Below are 18,885 nucleotides of genomic sequence, written 5' to 3' on the forward strand. Positions count from 1 at the left end.
TTTCTGCCTTCTCTACCGAATATTGCAGAGCAGCGAATTGGATTGTCATGTATCGTTACACCGTCACCACCACCAGCGAGACCTGTACCACCACTACATCGACGACTTCTGTTGCATCAGCCGCCCTCGACTCCGCCACCGTAGCCTACCATGCTGCCATCATGTCCTCCTTCGTTGATCCCAACTACCAGGCGAGATTTCTACCACAAGTTCTATCTCCAACGTGGGATACCAACAGCCCTCAGTATAAAAGGTCCGCCCCAACCACCCCTCCAGAAGAGGCACAACCAACCCGACGCTTGGCGGTCAACATGCCAGATACTCGTCAGGACAATCTAGATCAATCTCCAAGTATTCCTACGGAAACTGCATCCAAACCTCCTCTTCCTCCCACCAGCGACTCCATTTCAGTCTCAGGAGCCCGCCGTCCTCTTTACAATTCACGCTCTATTCAGACCCCACCTACTGCTACCCACGTCTATCTCCTTGAAAATCCAACTCAGCAATTCCGATCCCCACGCAACATCCTTTTCACCCTCCTTAAGTTTAATATGCGCCATGAAGAGATTGCAGACATACGGCCAACCATCAATGGCGTTATCATCAAATTCAATGGAGACCTCGCCGCCCAAAAACTCACTCTGTCCATTGGAGCAGGTCAACTTGGTTCCACCGCCCCTTTCAAGCTTCTGTCACAACCAGCGCTCAAGTCACCGCCTCCGCCTCCCAGACATAGCCTCTTCAGCTGTGTGATTCGTAGTATAGATCCAACTATCACCGATGAGGAAATCATCACCGAATTGAACTTCGAAGGTATTCCGGCTCATAAAGCCTAACGAATGCGGAATGCAGCAGGCCCAACGTACATGGTGAGAATTCTACTGCCTACCACCGCAGATCTCGACAGGGTGCTGGCTTCAGGTGCGTCCATCTACCGATGCCACTACAAAGTTGAATCTTCACGTGCACCGCCACCACAATCTACTCGCTGCGAAAGATGTCTGATATACAACTCACACACTACCAACAAGGTGCTGAGCTCCGAATCCTAAGTGCGGGCATTGTTCACAAGCACATCCAACGTACAAGTGCCCTAACACTGCGCAACCTCCAATCTGCAATTCCTGTGGAGAAGCACATCCGACCTACGCACGCAGATGTAAAGCTCGTCCCGCCCCTCCTCCTGATAACCCCGAACTCGTCGCACCTATCCGCACAGTCGATCCACCTACCAGTCCCAGCCTCTCTCTTTTCCCATCTCCTACCGTTGAGGATGTAATTCGATTCGTCACCATAGCCCTCTACAATATTCAACCCTACCACCCTCCTCTCGTCCTGATACACCTACAAGCTGCCGCAAACCAAACCCGGAATGTCCACTTTCAAACTTCATATTCCGGCCTAAATACTCACTTCCATTTCACCCCATTGGAAACACTTGTCTGAACCCTGTCCCTCATTCCGCTCCCACCTCTAACTCTTCCCTTCAGCAAATAGAACAATGATGAGGGAAGAAAGCTCCAGCCCCGCATCAGCGACAAACTCCCATCGCTCTTCCAGTTTCAGAAGGATCATCGGTCGATTTTTCCCTACTTTGTATTATCTAATTATTTATTCGGTCATGTAATTCTTTATTTTTACTTGTTTTGCCAGAACAGAATATAAATATTTTCTGTAACAACGCTCATTATAAAAAGAGAGGAAAAAACAAAAGCAAGCACCCCCCAAACAACTCCTGTAAATGATAATGAAATAAAATATAGTCGTTAGCGAAGAGACCAAACCCCTTCCCATCTCCTTTTTCTTCACATCCTTTGTCCATCTCCTTCCTCCATCACACCTCCCCAACCCGCCCGCATCTCTTGGCCAGAGAGAGGGCGTTACCCTCTAGGTGGCCCGACCCACCCCTTCAGGGTGGGGAATGAAAGCATATGATGATGATGATAAATTTAGATTATTGTTTTAGTGAGTTCCTAAACCGTGATAGGGATCACGCACTAGCACTTATTTAAAAACTGAAATTCTTAAATTAATAGCTTGAGCTCAGAATTTATTCAGAAACAAAATACCATCAGACGAATTGCTGTGACCATCTTCAATATTGTATTCATTTTGTAGTGCATAAATTCAATTAAGAGATGCAAGTGTTTTGACGCTGCCTCACAGTTCCTACTGTATTTATTTTCATACGTTGATATCTGATTTTGAAGCTGCTCTTTAAGAAGTGCAAATCATAGAGTTTGTTTGTTTGTTTGTTTGTTTGTTTGTTTGTTTGTTTGTTTGTTTGTTTGTTTGTTTGTTTGTTTGTTTGTTTGTTTGTTTGTTTGTTTGTTTGTTTGTTTGTTTGTTTGTTTGTTTGTTTGTTTGTTTGTTTGTTACTCGCACAAGCGTAAAATAACGATGTTTAAGTTACAGTAATTCGCCTAGTGATCATTAGCCTTAATTGGAACATTTTTATAATGTGCTATGTACCTTGAGTGCGTGTATTATTTGTACCGGTATATATTTTTAATAACAATTACAATTACAATGTAACTATAACTCAGTTATTGCATCCCTTTATCATATGATTATTGTATCAGTAGCATAAGAATTATACGCGTGAATGATAATCCTAGGTAGTGGACTTACTACCACACTCGTGACGTCACAGTTCTCGGTAGCAAGCTTCTACATCAAGATGGCTGTGGCTTAACTCATTCACAGTAGCGTGTATTGCTTAATCTTTTGAAAGATTCTGGAAATAGGAAACTTCTTTATTGGGTTTAGGGACAGATAAAACAAGATATTAATACATTACCAAAGTTTCCATGAATAATTACCATCGAACTTCATTCGAAATATTTTTACAAAGGAACAGGTACGTTAAATAAGGAAGGACATATATACTGTCACCAACCTAAATGCTCTTACATACTTTAACAAAATTTCAAATATTGTTTAGAAAGAGATACGGATCAAAATGATTATGATGATTTAAATAAAAATGTCATTACACATCACTATATCAATAATCGTTGTTATCTGCAATTAAAAAACACAATATCACCGAACACCATGTTCATTGAGTGATGCAATATACAATAGGGCCTATTTTCATTCATTCATTTTTATTGGCTTCAGACATTTCACACAATTTTACTAAATTGCTACCCTTGTGTGAGAGAATATTTACTAAATAGTGAGTATTTCTAATACGGTAATAAATTAATTGATTATTTCTAATACGGTAATAAATTAATTGATTAAATTCAAACTGAATCGCCCATTTGCAACATTTCAACAAACAAAAGCTAAGAAATAAGCGGTTTGAATTGTTGAAGATGTGAAATCTGTGATCAAAGGTTAGCTTAATGTTTTTATTTGAAATTCGCATTTAGCTCGTTTTGCAGCCAAAGAATGGAGTTAGTCCGCTTTGGAAACTCCTGGGTGGCTATAATAGGTGTGAAATCGGCTGCGAAACCAGCCGTGTCAGGAACGTCCCAGTCTGTTCCTAGTAGATAAGGAAGTATAAATTGAATGTTATTAACTGAGACATTATATTTCTATTTGCATTTTATTCTGACACAGTCTCAAGCACATAGTATAGTCAAGTTCCCACGTTAAAATAAGAGTCACTTTAGGATTGCACAATACATTTCACAAAACAAAATCAGTAATAAACATTGCTCGCAGGAAACATTATCTTAATAAAACGTTGGAAAAAACATCCACGAAGTCAGTGTCTGAAAAACAATAAAAATAATAATGAAAGTGTTTACAAAGAGAACAACAGTTTTGTATCGTTATCACCCGTAAGTTCAAAATCAAGATCTTTAGCGTTGTTTTCCTCATTTGGTGTTACGTCAAACTGCAAGCTTTCTTGCTGCAGAAACATTTTTTGAAGAAATCCAACTTCTCCAGTTGAGGCCATGATTACCCCAGGTGCTATTCTATGAGTTTGCTGATGTCCTTTATTTTAGCTGTCTTCAGTTTGACCCCCTTCGGAATCAGATCAGGAATGACATCTTTCTGGAAACGTTTGCCTCTTTTGATAAGAGTTTTGGGCTCTCCACATTCAAAATTGTAGAGTGGCTCTCCCTGCAAATGGCATGCCTACTTGTTTCACAACTTCTACAACCACAGCGTTCACATTTTAACTGTATATCCTGAAAAGAGAACCTCGACTATACGATGGAAGGATAGCCCGTTTTGTACCCGCACACCTCTCCTGTCGTCATGTTTTGACGTGAACATAGCCCGTTTTGCAACTACACCCTGAGCCAGCAGTCACTTGTCCAATTTTGCAGCCGCATGCGTTTTTTTGAAACCATTCTAAAATGCTTTTAGTCAAATTTGTTGACAGCCAATATGAAACTCTGCCGATTAGTGTCAACAACTCTCTTTTTTTTTTTTACGTTGGCCATTTGGCCCGCTTTGCAAAGGGCCCACTAAATTATAACTTATCTATTCATTTTCATCAGAAAATATATTTGTACCTTGGAATAATTTATTAGCTTCATGGTTGTCTAGTGTCAAGCTAGTTACTGTGGTTGTATGGGTCATAGCTAACAAGTAGATCTATTTATAGGATGTCTGGAACTTGGTTCTAACAACTGGTATCATGTGAAAGTAGAGGTATGGGAACAACACAAAAAATGTCATTCAAGTATGAAATCTGAATTTCCAGCACTTGATTATTTTCCCCTTCCCAATACTTACGGCGAGCTTACAACATGCAAACTGTAATTTAAAAACTAGGCGCACAATTTGCTTGTTTTCGATTTGGAGGTGAATCTCGTCGATGTCAAGCTGTTCCCGTGATGTTTTCTACATGATTTTTGTGAATCATCGGAAGGCTTCAGTCATAGCTGGGAAAGGGACGACTTAGTTCCAGCATGCCTACTTTCCGAAGTTCCATCGTTTCCTTCCATCGAAGTGTACTTCTTTTAACTTCGGTTTCCCATGCCTGAAATTGTTTCCAATTGAAAACACTTCTAAACATCTCACAAAAACTGACAGGGTCAGACCGAATCACTAGCTCACTTATAATCGAAAGTGCTATTTAAATTACTAATATTAATACTACTTTGTTTAATTCTCTTGAATAAATATCAATCTACTTTTCCAATCACACTAGCGATAGTTTAATGCATAATTTTTATCGTAATTAAATGTTGGAGAATTGTCATTTCAGAGATTTCAATATTTATTTCACACCTCATCGTTCATTGAATCACATCTACGAACTGAGACACCCAGCCGTTCGGGTTTTTTCCGAGGTTCATTTAAAAACTGTTGGTAACTATCGTTAGAGTTGGCTGTTGTTGACTTTCGTATCATTATTTATATATATTGGTAGAAACTTGATTTAAATTTTAAAATGTAAATCACCTTCATAATAAGCTAGCAAGTTATGCCTTGACTACTCTGAATACTGTAAGCAGTGAAGCATAAGCAGGTAAAACACCCTAAGGCATTAAGTCAGTGATATGTTTTTGAATTTGAATTTATTAATCATTTACATGCCACTGAGGCTGAAAAGTCCCTTTAAGTAGCGTCTTCATATAATACAGTTTCAGCTACGCAGTGCTCTTCTAGATACACCCCAAAAAATACATTTCATACTTTTTATGAGAAACATTCTTATTCCGAGATCAAATATTGGGAATGCAAGATTGTGAAAATGTTTAAATCTCTTTTTCTCAAATGTAAGACTTTCGACTTTGTGTTTCATTTGCAAACCCGCGATATAGTATCCGGGCTGCCTCCCACTGCTTGGCTTTCAAGAGTATATATCTAAAATGTCATATATCCAAGTCAATTATATTGTAATTAGTTGTACCCATGAAAAGTGCAGGCGTTTCGACTGTTCTCACAAATAGTCTTGGTTATCATTTAAATAATAATAATCGAGTGGCCTCGGCTACTGAGTTCAAGACCTGATATGGTGTCATCTAGGCAGCCTGCCATCCTATTTCGGCATTCAAACTGTGTTACTGTTTAGCAACGAAACCAGAATTCTACAGGAGAATTGTTACGGCAGAGTTAATTTTATCGGGTTACACGAAGTGCACCGTCGCAGATTTGCCAACAGCAATGGCATGGATTGCCAATATTTCTGACTACCCTTCAAAAATCGACTACTTTGGTCAGGATCGAACCAGCGACTTGGGATAATGAGTCGAACACTTCCACTGACCCACCGAGACAGCTTAACAATAGCACTATTGTATATTAGTACATACCTCGTACTCTTTGATACATTGGGTACTGAACAATAAAAATGTTATTGGTTTTAACCATTTTTATGGTTAACGAAAGCCTGATGTGCCGTAATTTCGCCCCACAGGATTTCTTTTACTGCCAGTAAATATACCGGCACGAAGCTGAAGTATTTTAGCACCTTCATATACCATCAGACTGAGCTGGGATCTAATATCAGAAGGCCAGGACTCTATCGCCTGAGCCACTCAGCCCGGCATGGCTATTGAATCGAACATCATCATATACTGTACTTAACCCTTTACTGCATAGTGTTGCCAAGAGGAAATACATATCACTTTTCACCTATGTAAGTGAATGCATTGAATGTACAGTCAAGAATTGTTGGTAAATCAAAGACACTGAACGCTAGTTGAAGTTAAAAACTTGAAAATTTCCTCACCAAACGCAAACGAAAAGTAATTCATGCAGTAGAGTGTTAATGTAATCGTTGATGTTAAATGTTTATATTTTAGAAAGCTAAACTTAAGTTCGGGTGAAAAATATCACAATTCACTGTATGCCACGGATTCATATAAAGGCGATTTATCGAGTGAGTGGCTGAGTGGTTAGTGGATAGTAGGTTCGAACCCCACTGTCGGCAGCCTTGAAGATGGTTTTCTGGGGATACTCATGTTCACACCAGCAAATTACTCGTTGGCTGAATGGTCAGCGTACTGGATTTTAACCTTAATTGGTTAATTCGAATGGCTCGGGGGCTGGGTGTGTGTGGCGTACTCAGCATTAGAAATCATCCTAGGTAGGGCCCTCAACTTCACAGACATGCAGGTCGCCTAATAGGCCGTCTATGAGAAAAAGACCCGCGCCAGGCCTCTCTGGAGGCCATACGCCATTATTATCATTATTTACCGGGCAAATTCACCTTAATTAAGGCCACGGTCGCTTCCTTCCCGGTCCTAGCCTTTTCCTATCCCCTCGTCGCCATAAGATACATCAGTGTCGGTGCTACTTAAAGAAAGCTTATATCAAATATAATGCAATTTCCTTTTAGTTAGATTACAAATGTACCTTTTGTTGAATGCTGCAAGGTTTAAGAATTCGATCGTTTATAATATTGATAATAGAGAGCAATATTTCTCTTCAGGATTTTAACCAATAATATAAAGTGAAATTCATCTTTTATGTTAATACATCTTCATTAAAATTGAATCAGTGGTTTTAATGACAAGATAGTGCGACCTATCCAATATTCTATATGAATTCAAATGAGATTTATTCTGCATAAAACCAGTGTAATTTATTTTCCAAAATATTTTGATTTATTGTCTTGAATTGCACTTGTTAACTGCGCCAACAGGTCGTCTCACTGCTGGCTTGGTATCATAACTGCATGTGTTTAACATCCCTTGTACTGTTATTGGTCTCGTGAGATACGACTTCCTATCGGCGGTCACTGCTTCGTATTCTGGCTTCCCTACAAGGCTTGTCTTACTGTCAGACGTGTTCACAAGCCTTGAGCCTTAGCTAGATGAATGACCCCCTGTGGTGATGGCTTCGTATTGTGTGCATACTGTCAAGCATGCACTGAGTTAATTGTTCAGGGATAGACTTGGATCTGTCCGTTGAAGCTGAACACAGATCCCTGTGTGTCAGTAACAACATGACAGTTAACAGAAGGCAATCCATTTCAACACAGGATATGATCCAGTGACTTTGATAATTCTATGGGTAGTACGAGCAGTGATACTTTTATGATAGTAAGAAGGGAGAGGGTGAAACTCAGTGCTGGCACATAGTCTACTCCTGTCGAATAGCACCAAGGAGTCTGCTCAAGTCTTAACGTCGTCATCCAACGGACGAAAGCACCAACGCCGTCATATGTGCTCACTCCAAATGAACACTGCGGAGAGGTTTGGAGTTGAATCCACGCTTTTGGCACGCAATCTAGAGTTTACAAATTGTATATCATCACCCCTCCTATCCTGCCAGACACGTTGTGATGGTGACTTTTTTTTTTTTTTTTTTTTTTTTTCACCAACGAAACTCGAACCGGCTAACGACGATGCCAAGCCATAGAGACTTGACGCCTTAACAAATGAAATGAAATGGAGTATGGCTGTTAGTGCCGGGAGTGTCTGAGGACAAGTTCGGTTCGCCAGATGCAGGTCTTACGATTTGACGGCCGTAGACTACCCGCGCGTCGTGATGACGACGAAATAATGATGAAGGTGACACATAAATCCAGCCCCCGTGCCAGCGGAATCAACAATTATGGTTAAAATTACCGATCGAACCTGGGACCCCTGTGACCAAAGGCCAGCGCACAAACTATTTAGCCATGGAGCCGGTCAGAAGGAAAGTTAAAGGAAGCTTTTTAAATGTGGTATTACAAACGATTGCTGAAGGTGAGATGGATAGATGAAGAGAGACAATCGAACTGGTGAGAGGAGATCTATTAGGATAAATTTGACAAGAAAAGGGGATAGAATTATAGGACACGTCTTAAGACACCCAGATCTTGTTCGATTGTTGTTGTTTTTTTTACGTCGCACCGACACAGATAGGTCTTATGGCAACGATGGGACAGGAAGGGGCTAGGACTGGGAAGGAAGCGGCCGTGGCCTTAATTAAGGTACAGCCCCAGCATTTGCCTGGTGTGAAAATGGGAAACCACGGAAAACCATCTTCAGGGCTACCGACAGTGGGGTTCGAACCTACTATCTCCCGAATACTGGACACTGGCCACACTTAAGCGACTGCAGCTATCGAGCTCGGTTCGATTGGGTTTTGGGGGAAGGGTAGGCGGTAAGAGCGGTAGAGGTAGTCCAATGTGTGAATATGACAAGCAGATTGGAGCAGATGTTGGATGTAGTAGTTACGTAGAAATGAAAAAATAGCACAGGTTAGGCTTGCATGGAGAACTGTATCAAACCAAACTCAAACATTATTATTATTATTATTATTATTATTATTATTATTATTATTATTATTATTATTATTATTATTATTATTATTATTATTTTACCTCAAACAGTAAACGCGACTAATGTGAGTAGTTCTGGGCACTTTTTAGACTTTTGATATTCAGAATAAAAACGTGTGATCACCCTTAAATTTATTTCTGGTGCCAATAGAACTTAAGTTATCGCATTCAAGATTATCAAATCACTAGCAGGTAATGTGGACTGGTAATGATAACCTCATTTTAAGAGTCAGGATTAATACCATCTCTTATATTCTACCAAATGATTCTTAAAAGGCCTTCAGGTTTTTTTTTTTTTTTTTAATCTGTCTTATAATTTTAGTTCATTAATATTGAATATAGTGTAAACCGAACTAAAGGGCTGCCTGGCCGAGGCGGTAAAGGCGTGCTCGGTTCGCCCGGAAGGACGTGGGTTCGAATCCCCGTCAGGAAGTCGTAAAATTTAAGAAACAAGATTTCCACTTCCGGAGGTGCATATGGCCCTGAGGTTCACTCAGTCTACACCAAAAATGAGTACCAGGTTAATTCCTGGGGGCAAAGGCGGCCGGGCGTAAAGCTAACCACTTTACCCCATCACGAGGTTAACAATGGTGGAAGCCTTTACCTTCCACTCCTCCAAGGGCCTTCATGGCCTGTACGGAGGTGACTTTGCTATAAACAGAACTAAACGACTCCTTGGCTGAATGGTCAGCACTCTGGCCTTTAGTTAATATCATCCTGGGTTTAGCCGGAGATTGTAACTGCATTTGGTTATATCTCCTGGCTTTGTTAGTGTCAATCCTCATCTCTTCATACCAGGTGTATGCGTAAGTTTTTCTGGTTTAACTAAGAGATGGCGCCAGCGAACAGTATGCAGCGTATGATTTTGACACATAAGTCAGTTTGTTCGTCTGACATTAACCTACCAACACACACAAGTTGAGTCCGACAAGCACTAGCGTTTGTGTTATATCGTTCAGTGATCATATCGACGTTTGTGCCTGAAAAAGAACATTTGCGGCACGCATTGCTTGTCTTATTTAGTCAAAAGAAAACGGTTGTGGAAAGTAATCGTTTGCTCTTAGAACATATGGTGAACACACTCCATCGATTAGAACATGTGAGACATGGTTTCGACAATTTGAATATGGTGATTTCAATGTGAAAAGCAGTGCACGTTCTGGTAGACCGCATAAGTGCGAAGACTTTTGAAGCCCGGCGAAACCGTTCATGTACAACGCTATCGCCAACAAATGATTAATTTAAATCACGCATTGATCGAAAGACAACCGGAATGGGCCAGAAGACATGGCAAAGTGATTTTGTTACACGACAATGTACCATATAACACAGCAAAACCAGTGAAAGACACCTTGAAATCGTTTGGATGGGACATCCTTACGCACCCGCCGTACTCTCCCGATCTGGTGCCATCTGACTATCACCTCTTCGCATCAATAGGGCGGCGCTCGCAGAGCAGCACTTCAGCAATTTCGAGGAAGTTGGAAAATAGCTCGACGAATGGTTTGCCGCAAAAGACAAGCAGTTTATCTGGCATGGTATTCATAACTTTCCTGAAATATGGGCGAAGTGTGTAGAATCCGATGGCCAATATTTTGAATAAACAAAAAAAGAAATTCCCTTGAAAATTACGTGTTATCATTACCACAAAAACCTGCAAAAACTTATGCATACACCTGGTAAACACCCAGCACACCACACAACCAACCACTACAGAAACACGCAATGGCGAATACACCCCTCCACGGCATCGTGCTTTAAAACAGGACGAGTTTACATGCGCCGCATAGTTCACACCCAAGACTCCACCAGCTGTAGAAAAGTGCGGCAGAATAATATTGTAATTAGTTAACAAGATGCATTTTCATGAGGTTTGCTTGTTCTGGTAAACATTGACATTCTAGGATATTCAACAATAAAGAACTGACATTTAATTTCCTTCTGGTAGAAGAATGGGTCTTCAGTGGAACTTAACAATAATATTCAATGTAGAGGCTTCTGTTTTCTGGGTCATCGGTCCATAGATTATTAATTATTATACAATCTTCCTGCAACAGCTGCAGGTTGCCCAAGGACAAAGAGTAGGCCTACATCAACAATAATAATGGATACAGATAAAGTAAATACATGAGATAGTATGAGTTTAAGGGTAGGCAAAATAGCGAGGCACGTCAAACGTTTATCTGAGGTCCGCAAGCATGGTTCTTGAAGATCATGATAGACTTCTTGACTGTGGTAATGGCGATGTTATAGATGAAATCTCTATTCAGCCTAACGGTATTGCAAAAGTTGAGAAAAAATTGGGTATGGTTCCTCGAGCACCTAACATGAAGCCGATTACAGAGATGGATGAGAACTTATACTTTTGCTTATAGAAGTCCACCGTTTCTTCATAAATTCTTTCTTCCCGCATCGACCCCTTCTGGCTGGTTTTCGTTGGTCTCAAATCTAATTGTTGGATCAATGATGAAAGCTTCAGAACAGGATGGCTTAAAAGCAATAATGTCAATGAATCGGGTGCTTCCTCTGTTGGAGAGACCATGTACTTCTTCATAAACATTATAACTTTGTCGTCTCAAAGCGTTAGCTATCATTGATCTGGCTACGTTGTGGAATGAGGTGCGTAGCATATCACCATGAGGACAGGCTCCCAGGCCATGTGAAAGAGTTTCCAACTCTATGTGGCAACGCCGACAGAGGCTGTTGCCTTGGGATCTGCCAGGTACAGTAGGCACAGCAGAGACATTCATTTTTATTGCCTCGCGCCATTCTTGCAAGACAATCCTTTATGATATCAAATCCATTTATTCGCTGGAATATACTGTTTAAATAGGACTAAACATTTGCCTTTATGCTCTTTCTTGCTCCAGTTGTCGAAAGCTCTTCTTCTCAATTCGAGTCGAACTTTCTTTGTATCTACAAAACCATGCCTTTTGTGTCGACTAGATTCTGTTCCTGCTACATTCAATGCGGCGAGGCTCGTTGAGTGTTATAGAAACGTTATTGCAAGATTTCAAATTTTTACAAACATTAATATGTTGCAGATATATTTCCCATGTTGATCCAACAATTAGATTTGGGACCAACGAAAACCAGCCAGAAGCGGTCGATGCGGAAGAAAAGAATGAATGTATGTACTTCTTTGGTACAGTGTACATGGAAGAAGTACTATTCAGTACATACGCACATATGAAAAATAAATTTGACACATATTTATAGGGTTTCATTCATTTATTATAATGATTTTCAGTGAGCGCTTGTAGGGATAGCGTACCGTCTCTTACTCGCAGGACACAAGTTCGAATTCCAACCAGTCCAAGGATTTTCGTTCTGTACTGAGGGCTGAAACAGGGTTTACTCAACCTCGGGAGACCAACGGAGCAGCTGACTGATATGAGGGACAGCGCAACCACTCGTGATGTCGTTACGCTGACCATGCTTTATTACAATATCTAACTGCTATATAACCTAATCTTAATGAGTACTTGAACCAGCCCCGTGGTATAGAGGTGGAGTGTCAGCCTCTTAATTGGACGCCCCGGGTTCTATTTCCGACAAGTCCAAGGATTTAAATTCTGAACCGGTGGCTAGAGGGGAGTTCGCTCAGCCTCGTGAGCTGTCTGATAGGAGAACCAGCGAACACGGTCACTAAATCCACCCAATGTGGCTGAGGACGTCATCATTCTGAACATGTGTTACTCCAATGTATGCAGGCCATCTGACTGGATAGCAGTCTGCTTGATAGGCCAAGCACCGAGCTCGATAGCTGCAGTCGCTTAAGTGCGGCCATATCCAGTATTCGGAAGATAGTAGGTTCGAACCCCACTGTCGGCAGCCCTGAAAATGGTTTTCCGTGGTTTCCCATTTTCACACCAGGCAAATGCTGGGGCTGTACCTTAATTAAGGCCACGGCCGCTTCCTTCCAACTCCTAGCCCTTTCCTGTCGCCATAAGACCTATCTGTGTCGGTGCGACGTAGAGCAACTAGCAAAAAAAAATAGGCCAAGCCCCTTAATACGGTTCTGGGTTACGGGCAAAATAAAATTTTAAAAAACAAGAGTGCTTGCCTTCTCTAACATCTGATGCTGATTCTAGCAAAATATTTCATGCTATTTAAAGGGAGTCCCAGCATCGTCTGCCTCCTCCACAAAATCCGCCGCTGACATAGGAACGAGCTTACACTACGCGCGAGACGTCTCCTAGTCTAGAAACTATACACTTCATCACTGTGTGATTGAAAAATCGATTAATGTACTCTCTTTGTTCTATTCAGAACTTTGTGTAGTGACCGTCTAAATTGGAATGTGTACTGCGCAGCACCTTGCGGAGCAAAATCCTTTACATAATCATAAGGTTCATCTCCGTAGCGAGTGACGTATCCCGTATTGCGGACGGAAGGGAATGCTTAGGAAGTCGAATAAGATTAAAGAGAGGATTTTCGTCAAACCAGTCCTGTTTTGCTTCCTGTCAATTCTTGCTCGGTTAGAGTGACCTCCACTTCTTTGACTTCCACTCTTTGTTCATCATTTTTCTCATTTTCTGCCCTCTCCTGTTCACCCATAGTATCTTGCTCTTCTTCAGCACCTGGCGTCTCTCTGTCAAGATCCAATGTTACCTCCACGGTGACGGCCGGCACCAGAGGTTCGTCAGGTGACTCGGGCAGTGGGAGGCTGTTCCAGGGCTGAGCACTGCCACTGCCAATGGCCATGAACAACATGGCAGTGACAGCCAGTACCAGGGCAGCCACACCGAAAACCAGGCGCCACGAACCTGGAAGCTGAAACAGAAGAGTAGTCATTGTAAAAACAACTACAGTAGAACCCCGCTTAACCGAACTTAGCTTAACCGGAGCCAGGCTTAACCGAAAATCTCTGGCAAAATTGTATTTTAATATTTTGTTTTTACCCTCTCGTTATTAGCCGTCGATATTAGTAAATTTCTTGCTATGTGTGCTGAAAGCTACTAGGCAAACCCTATTTTTATATTATGACTTATGCCAGAGTGCACGTGTAGCATAAAACAAAACAGTTTCTTACCCTCTAGTTCGTTCCATGATACAAATTTTCTTGAACAAGCAGGAATTATTATTATTACTGTATTATTCGTCATGAAGATTATGCAGACGACTCCAACCTTGACAATAGCAGTTCTGAGAATCGAGTTACATTAGATGATGGATTTAATGCGTTGGAGGTAAGACTTCGAATGTTTATTAAAATACAGTACCACACGCTTTAATTACTATATGCAGTATTCCGTTCAGTAGTAACAAAAAATTGTTTCATTATTTCAGATTGCTTAGCGCCTTGTTGAACAAAGCGATGAACCTACACCAGCTGATGTATTGTTGATTAAACGGTGGCGCGACATAGCTGCACGACAGTGCTGCACAAGAAAATTCAGAAGAAAATCACTGATTTTATACAATGAGTCGCATTATGTACATATTTTTTGTTAATATACAGTATGCACGTTTGCTTAACGGAGGCTTGCATTTTTATTTCGACATTTAACTTCCGAAAAGATTTACCATGTGTCATCCGAAAACCCGCGTCAACCGAAGTGGCTCCGCCCCCTTTATTTCGGATAAACGGGGTTCTACTGTATTGTCAATACTAGCCTTACCATTCTGAAAGACCGAGCTCGATAGCTGAAGTCGCTTAAGTGCGGCCAGTATCCAGTAATCGGGAGATAGAGGGTTCGAGCCCCACTGTCGGCAGCCCTGAAGATGGTTTTCCGTGGTTTCCCATTTTCACACCAGGCAAATGCCGGGGCTGTACCTTAATTAAGGCCACGGCCGCTTCCTTCCACTTCCTAGGCCTTTCCTATCCCATCGTCGCCATAAGACATGTCTGTGTCTGTGCGACGTAAAGCAACTAGGAAAAAAAAAAAAAAACATTCTGAAAGCAGGTGTTCAGGCTGGGAAGCTGAGACAGAGGATTATCTCATTATCAATACTAGTGTCACCACACCGAAAGCAGGTGTTATCAGACAGGGAAGCTGGGATAGAGGATTATCTCATAGTCGAAAGAGCAACCGTCAGTCCTAGCCTCACCAATCTGAAAACAGGTCTTATCAGGCCGGGAAGCTGAGACAAAGAATTGCCTCATTGTCAACATAGCTAGCGTCAATACTAGTGTCTCCACACCGAAAGCAGGTGTTGAAATGAAATGGCGTATGGCTTTTAGTGCCGTGAGTGTCCGAGGACAAGTTCGGCTCGCCAGGTGCAGGTCTTTTGATTTGACACCTGTAGGTGACCTGCGCGTCATGATGAGGATGAAATGATGATGAAGACGACACATACATCCAGCCCCAGTGTCAGTGAAATTAACCAATGATGGTTAAAATTCCCGACCCTGCCGGGAATCGAATCCGGGACCCCCGTGACCAAAGACCATCACGCTAACCATTTAGCCATGGAGCCGCACAAGCAGGTGTTATCAAGAAGGGAAGCTGAGATAGAGGATTATCTCATAGTCAAAAGCCTCACCAATCCGAAGCTGAGAGAAAGAAAGCTATCGCCAGTACTAGCGTTACCATTCCGAAAGCAGGTGTTATCAGACCCGGAAGCAGAGACAGGTAATTATCTCAAAATAGCTAGCATCATTACTAGTGTCTCCACTCCGAAAGCAGATGTTATCAGACAGGGAAGCTGAGATAGAGGATTATCTCATAGTGGAAACAGCTAGCGTCAATTCTAGCCTCACCAACTCGAAAGCAGGTGTTATCAGACCGGGAACCTGAGACAAAACAGCTGGCGTCAATACTAGCATCGCCGCTCTGAATCTATACCAGTATCCTCAGATCGAGAAGCTGAAACAGAAGCATGGCTTATTGTCACTGTAGTCATTACTGGTGTTGCCACTCCGAATGCAAGTGTTCTCAGGCATAGAAGCTGAAACAGAGTTGTAGCTTATTGTCAAAACATGTATAGTCAGTACCAGCTTCGTCACTGCGGTGTTCTCAGGCATGTATGCTGATACCGAGCTTATTGTCAAAACAGCCGTAGTCAGTAACAGAGTGATTAAACCGGATGTGGATGCTCTCAGGTTGGGATGCTGAACCTGATAAACATCTTACCGACAGACTGTTGCCGCTGGTGCACGGTTAATTCCAGTGGCCACAGGCCTGGGTGCTGAAACATCAATAGCCTCTATGATGTAATGATCAGAGATTCACCAACACAGTACTTCAATGACCACTTCAAATACCAGTAGCCACCAACCAATGAAGTGACACAAAATCAAGTTCCGTCAAAGATAAATCATCACAGGTATGAGAATGCCTAACCAGAACACCAATCGATACGATGGGAATGGCTGAGAAACAGTAATTTCTTGTGTTTCTTTGTAATGAGTTCTGTTAATCACCTCGCATGGAGTCACCAAATTCCGCAGAGATGAAAAAACCTAGGTCACGATCACTCTCTGAAATACACATGGTTACCAGTAATAGTAAAAAACCGTAGTCACTAACAGAAAATAAATTACTGTCTCAATCTGATCTAAAAGTGAACGTAGTAGCCGAATGGTATCGTCAATCACTTCTCACCAAGATAGCCGCAGTTCGAATCTTGACCAATGCTTCTGGAAGTTTTGAAATGAAAAGTCACGTCCCTGTGGTTGTAATTCCATGTAGAACTACCAATACAACAATCAACAATCCCATCACGTCTGCTTTACAGTCAGAAAAATTAGGTGTATTGTGTTAAGTAAATGGAAGAAGGAAGTCTTTGTTTTAAATTTATTATCAATAGAATGGTTGTGGAAAACAAGAGGGTACTGATACTATGAGGAGTTTTACTTAAACCAGAACCTCTTCTTCGATTACTTCAGTTCAGTGCATGGAATGAAATATTGCACAATCATCAACAGAACAGCATTGAGTGATCATCGTCATTTCATCCTCATCATGATGCGGAGGTCGCCTATGGGTGTCAAATCGAAAGACCTGCCCCTGGTGAGCTGATCATGTCCTCGGACACTCCCTGTGCCAATGCGGCTGAACTTGCACCTAAGCGACGTCTGGAGTGTCGCTGTTCATCTCAGCAGACCCCGAAAACTATGGATTCTACTTTCAATATTGGTCGTTTACTATTATTTTTATACTTCACCCCCTTTCCACCCCGGCCAGAGGGGTGCACTCGCTACATCCATAATATCGGCCATTTTCGACTTTTCACCCCTTCTCATCCCCCAAGCCGATGGGGGCTGAAGTTGGACTTAAACGACATGCGGAGTGTCAGTGTTCTTCTCAGCGACTCCAAAACCTATGGATTTGACACTATTTTTTATTACTTTTATGTGCCACCCTCTGCCCACCTCCACCCCTAGGGGTGGCTTACCACCCGCCACACCCCAGCCGCCCCTCACAGTGCTTTATTCCAGACAGCAGAATATCTCCTTAGCCTAGCCTACATTCACGAACGAGCCTACTTCGTACACAGGCCTGTATTCTACTGTTCTTCATCGGATTCTTAGAGCAGGGTAGTGTGATGCCAATAACTCAATAACGGTTGATTTTAGACGATTGAAACACGGTTAACGAGCCCGTAGGTGTTTGTTCTCCGCATCGTGATGCTTAAAATGAGCTTTGTTTTGTACCTGAACGACAAGTTCGACATTTTGCCTGTATTAGCCTATGTTAATGTGCCAAAAAGCCTAAATCTAGAGAATGGAGAAGGATGTTGAAATGTATTATAGACGGGATTACTCGCCGGATCTTAAAAGGTAAGTATACAAAATTTGGTTCAGATTGATGGAACGGTATGGATTTGTATAGGGAACAGACAGACAGAAGACAGACAGAGAGAGAGAGAGAGAGAGAGAGACATTCCGCATTATAAATATATAGAGAGAGATTATGATACTACCTACATTTAAAAACATCCAAACGTGTAGCGCCGCTATCACATCCCCTGATGAAGTCATACTGACGTCAGAGACTCGTTACATGCTCCTGTTTACAGAGAGATTTTTAAGACTGTCGAAGCACGCCTTGTCTAGAAATTTGTTTTTGTAATGCTCGCAGGCCCAACGACGGGTCCGGTGTATTCTGCGTCAAAATGGGTGTGAAAACCCTAACACTGCCGCGCCAGAAGAAACAGATGTCTTAAGTCCCTGAAACTTATCAACAACAACGTTACTGGTGTCTGTCTCTTCTGCTGCCACTTATCTCCGCTATGTGGTATTACTACTGCATTGACCAAAGCTAACCGTCAACGACGGCTATACAACAACTAGTAACAACATCTTCTTCTTCGCCTTCTTCTTTCTCTACCGCTTTTCCCACACCTGTGGAGTCGCGGGTGAGAACTGTATCGCACATGAGGATTTGACCCCGTTTTACGGCTGAATGCCCTTCCCGACGTCAATCTTATATGGAGGGATGTAATTATTATTGCGTATTTCTGTGGTAGTTGGTAATATATGAAGAGGAAACTGTTGGGACAAACAAAAAACCCCAGTCACCGGGCCAGAAGAATTAATAAAAGGTGATTAAAATCCCGACGCAGCCGCGAATCGAACCTGGGTCCCTCTAAACCGAAGGTCTCAACGCTGACCATTCAGGCAATCAGTCGGACTAACAACAACAAGATACTAATAGTAATAATAATAACAATAATAATAATAATAATAATAATAACAATAATAATAATAATAATAATAATAATAATAATAATAATAATTTCGTGTGGCT

The 18,885-nt window shown here is 41.7% G+C and overlaps 1 protein-coding gene across 1 annotated transcript in view; it reads right to left on the minus strand.

Annotated features, from left to right (window-relative positions):
- Positions 1 to 12,348: 12,348 nt before the first annotated feature.
- Positions 12,349 to 18,885, minus strand: part of LOC136858414 (sialin) — a 442,086-nt gene continuing 435,549 nt past the window's right edge. Inside the window, exon 11 of the mRNA XM_067137938.2 lies at positions 12,349 to 13,963. Coding sequence (XP_066994039.2) covers positions 13,628 to 13,963 — 336 coding nt within the window. The 3' untranslated portion in view covers positions 12,349 to 13,627. The remainder of the gene's footprint in view (positions 13,964 to 18,885) is intronic.

This window comes from Anabrus simplex, chromosome 1 (assembly GCF_040414725.1).
Source record: "Anabrus simplex isolate iqAnaSimp1 chromosome 1, ASM4041472v1, whole genome shotgun sequence".
Lineage (NCBI taxonomy): Eukaryota > Metazoa > Arthropoda > Insecta > Orthoptera > Tettigoniidae > Anabrus > Anabrus simplex.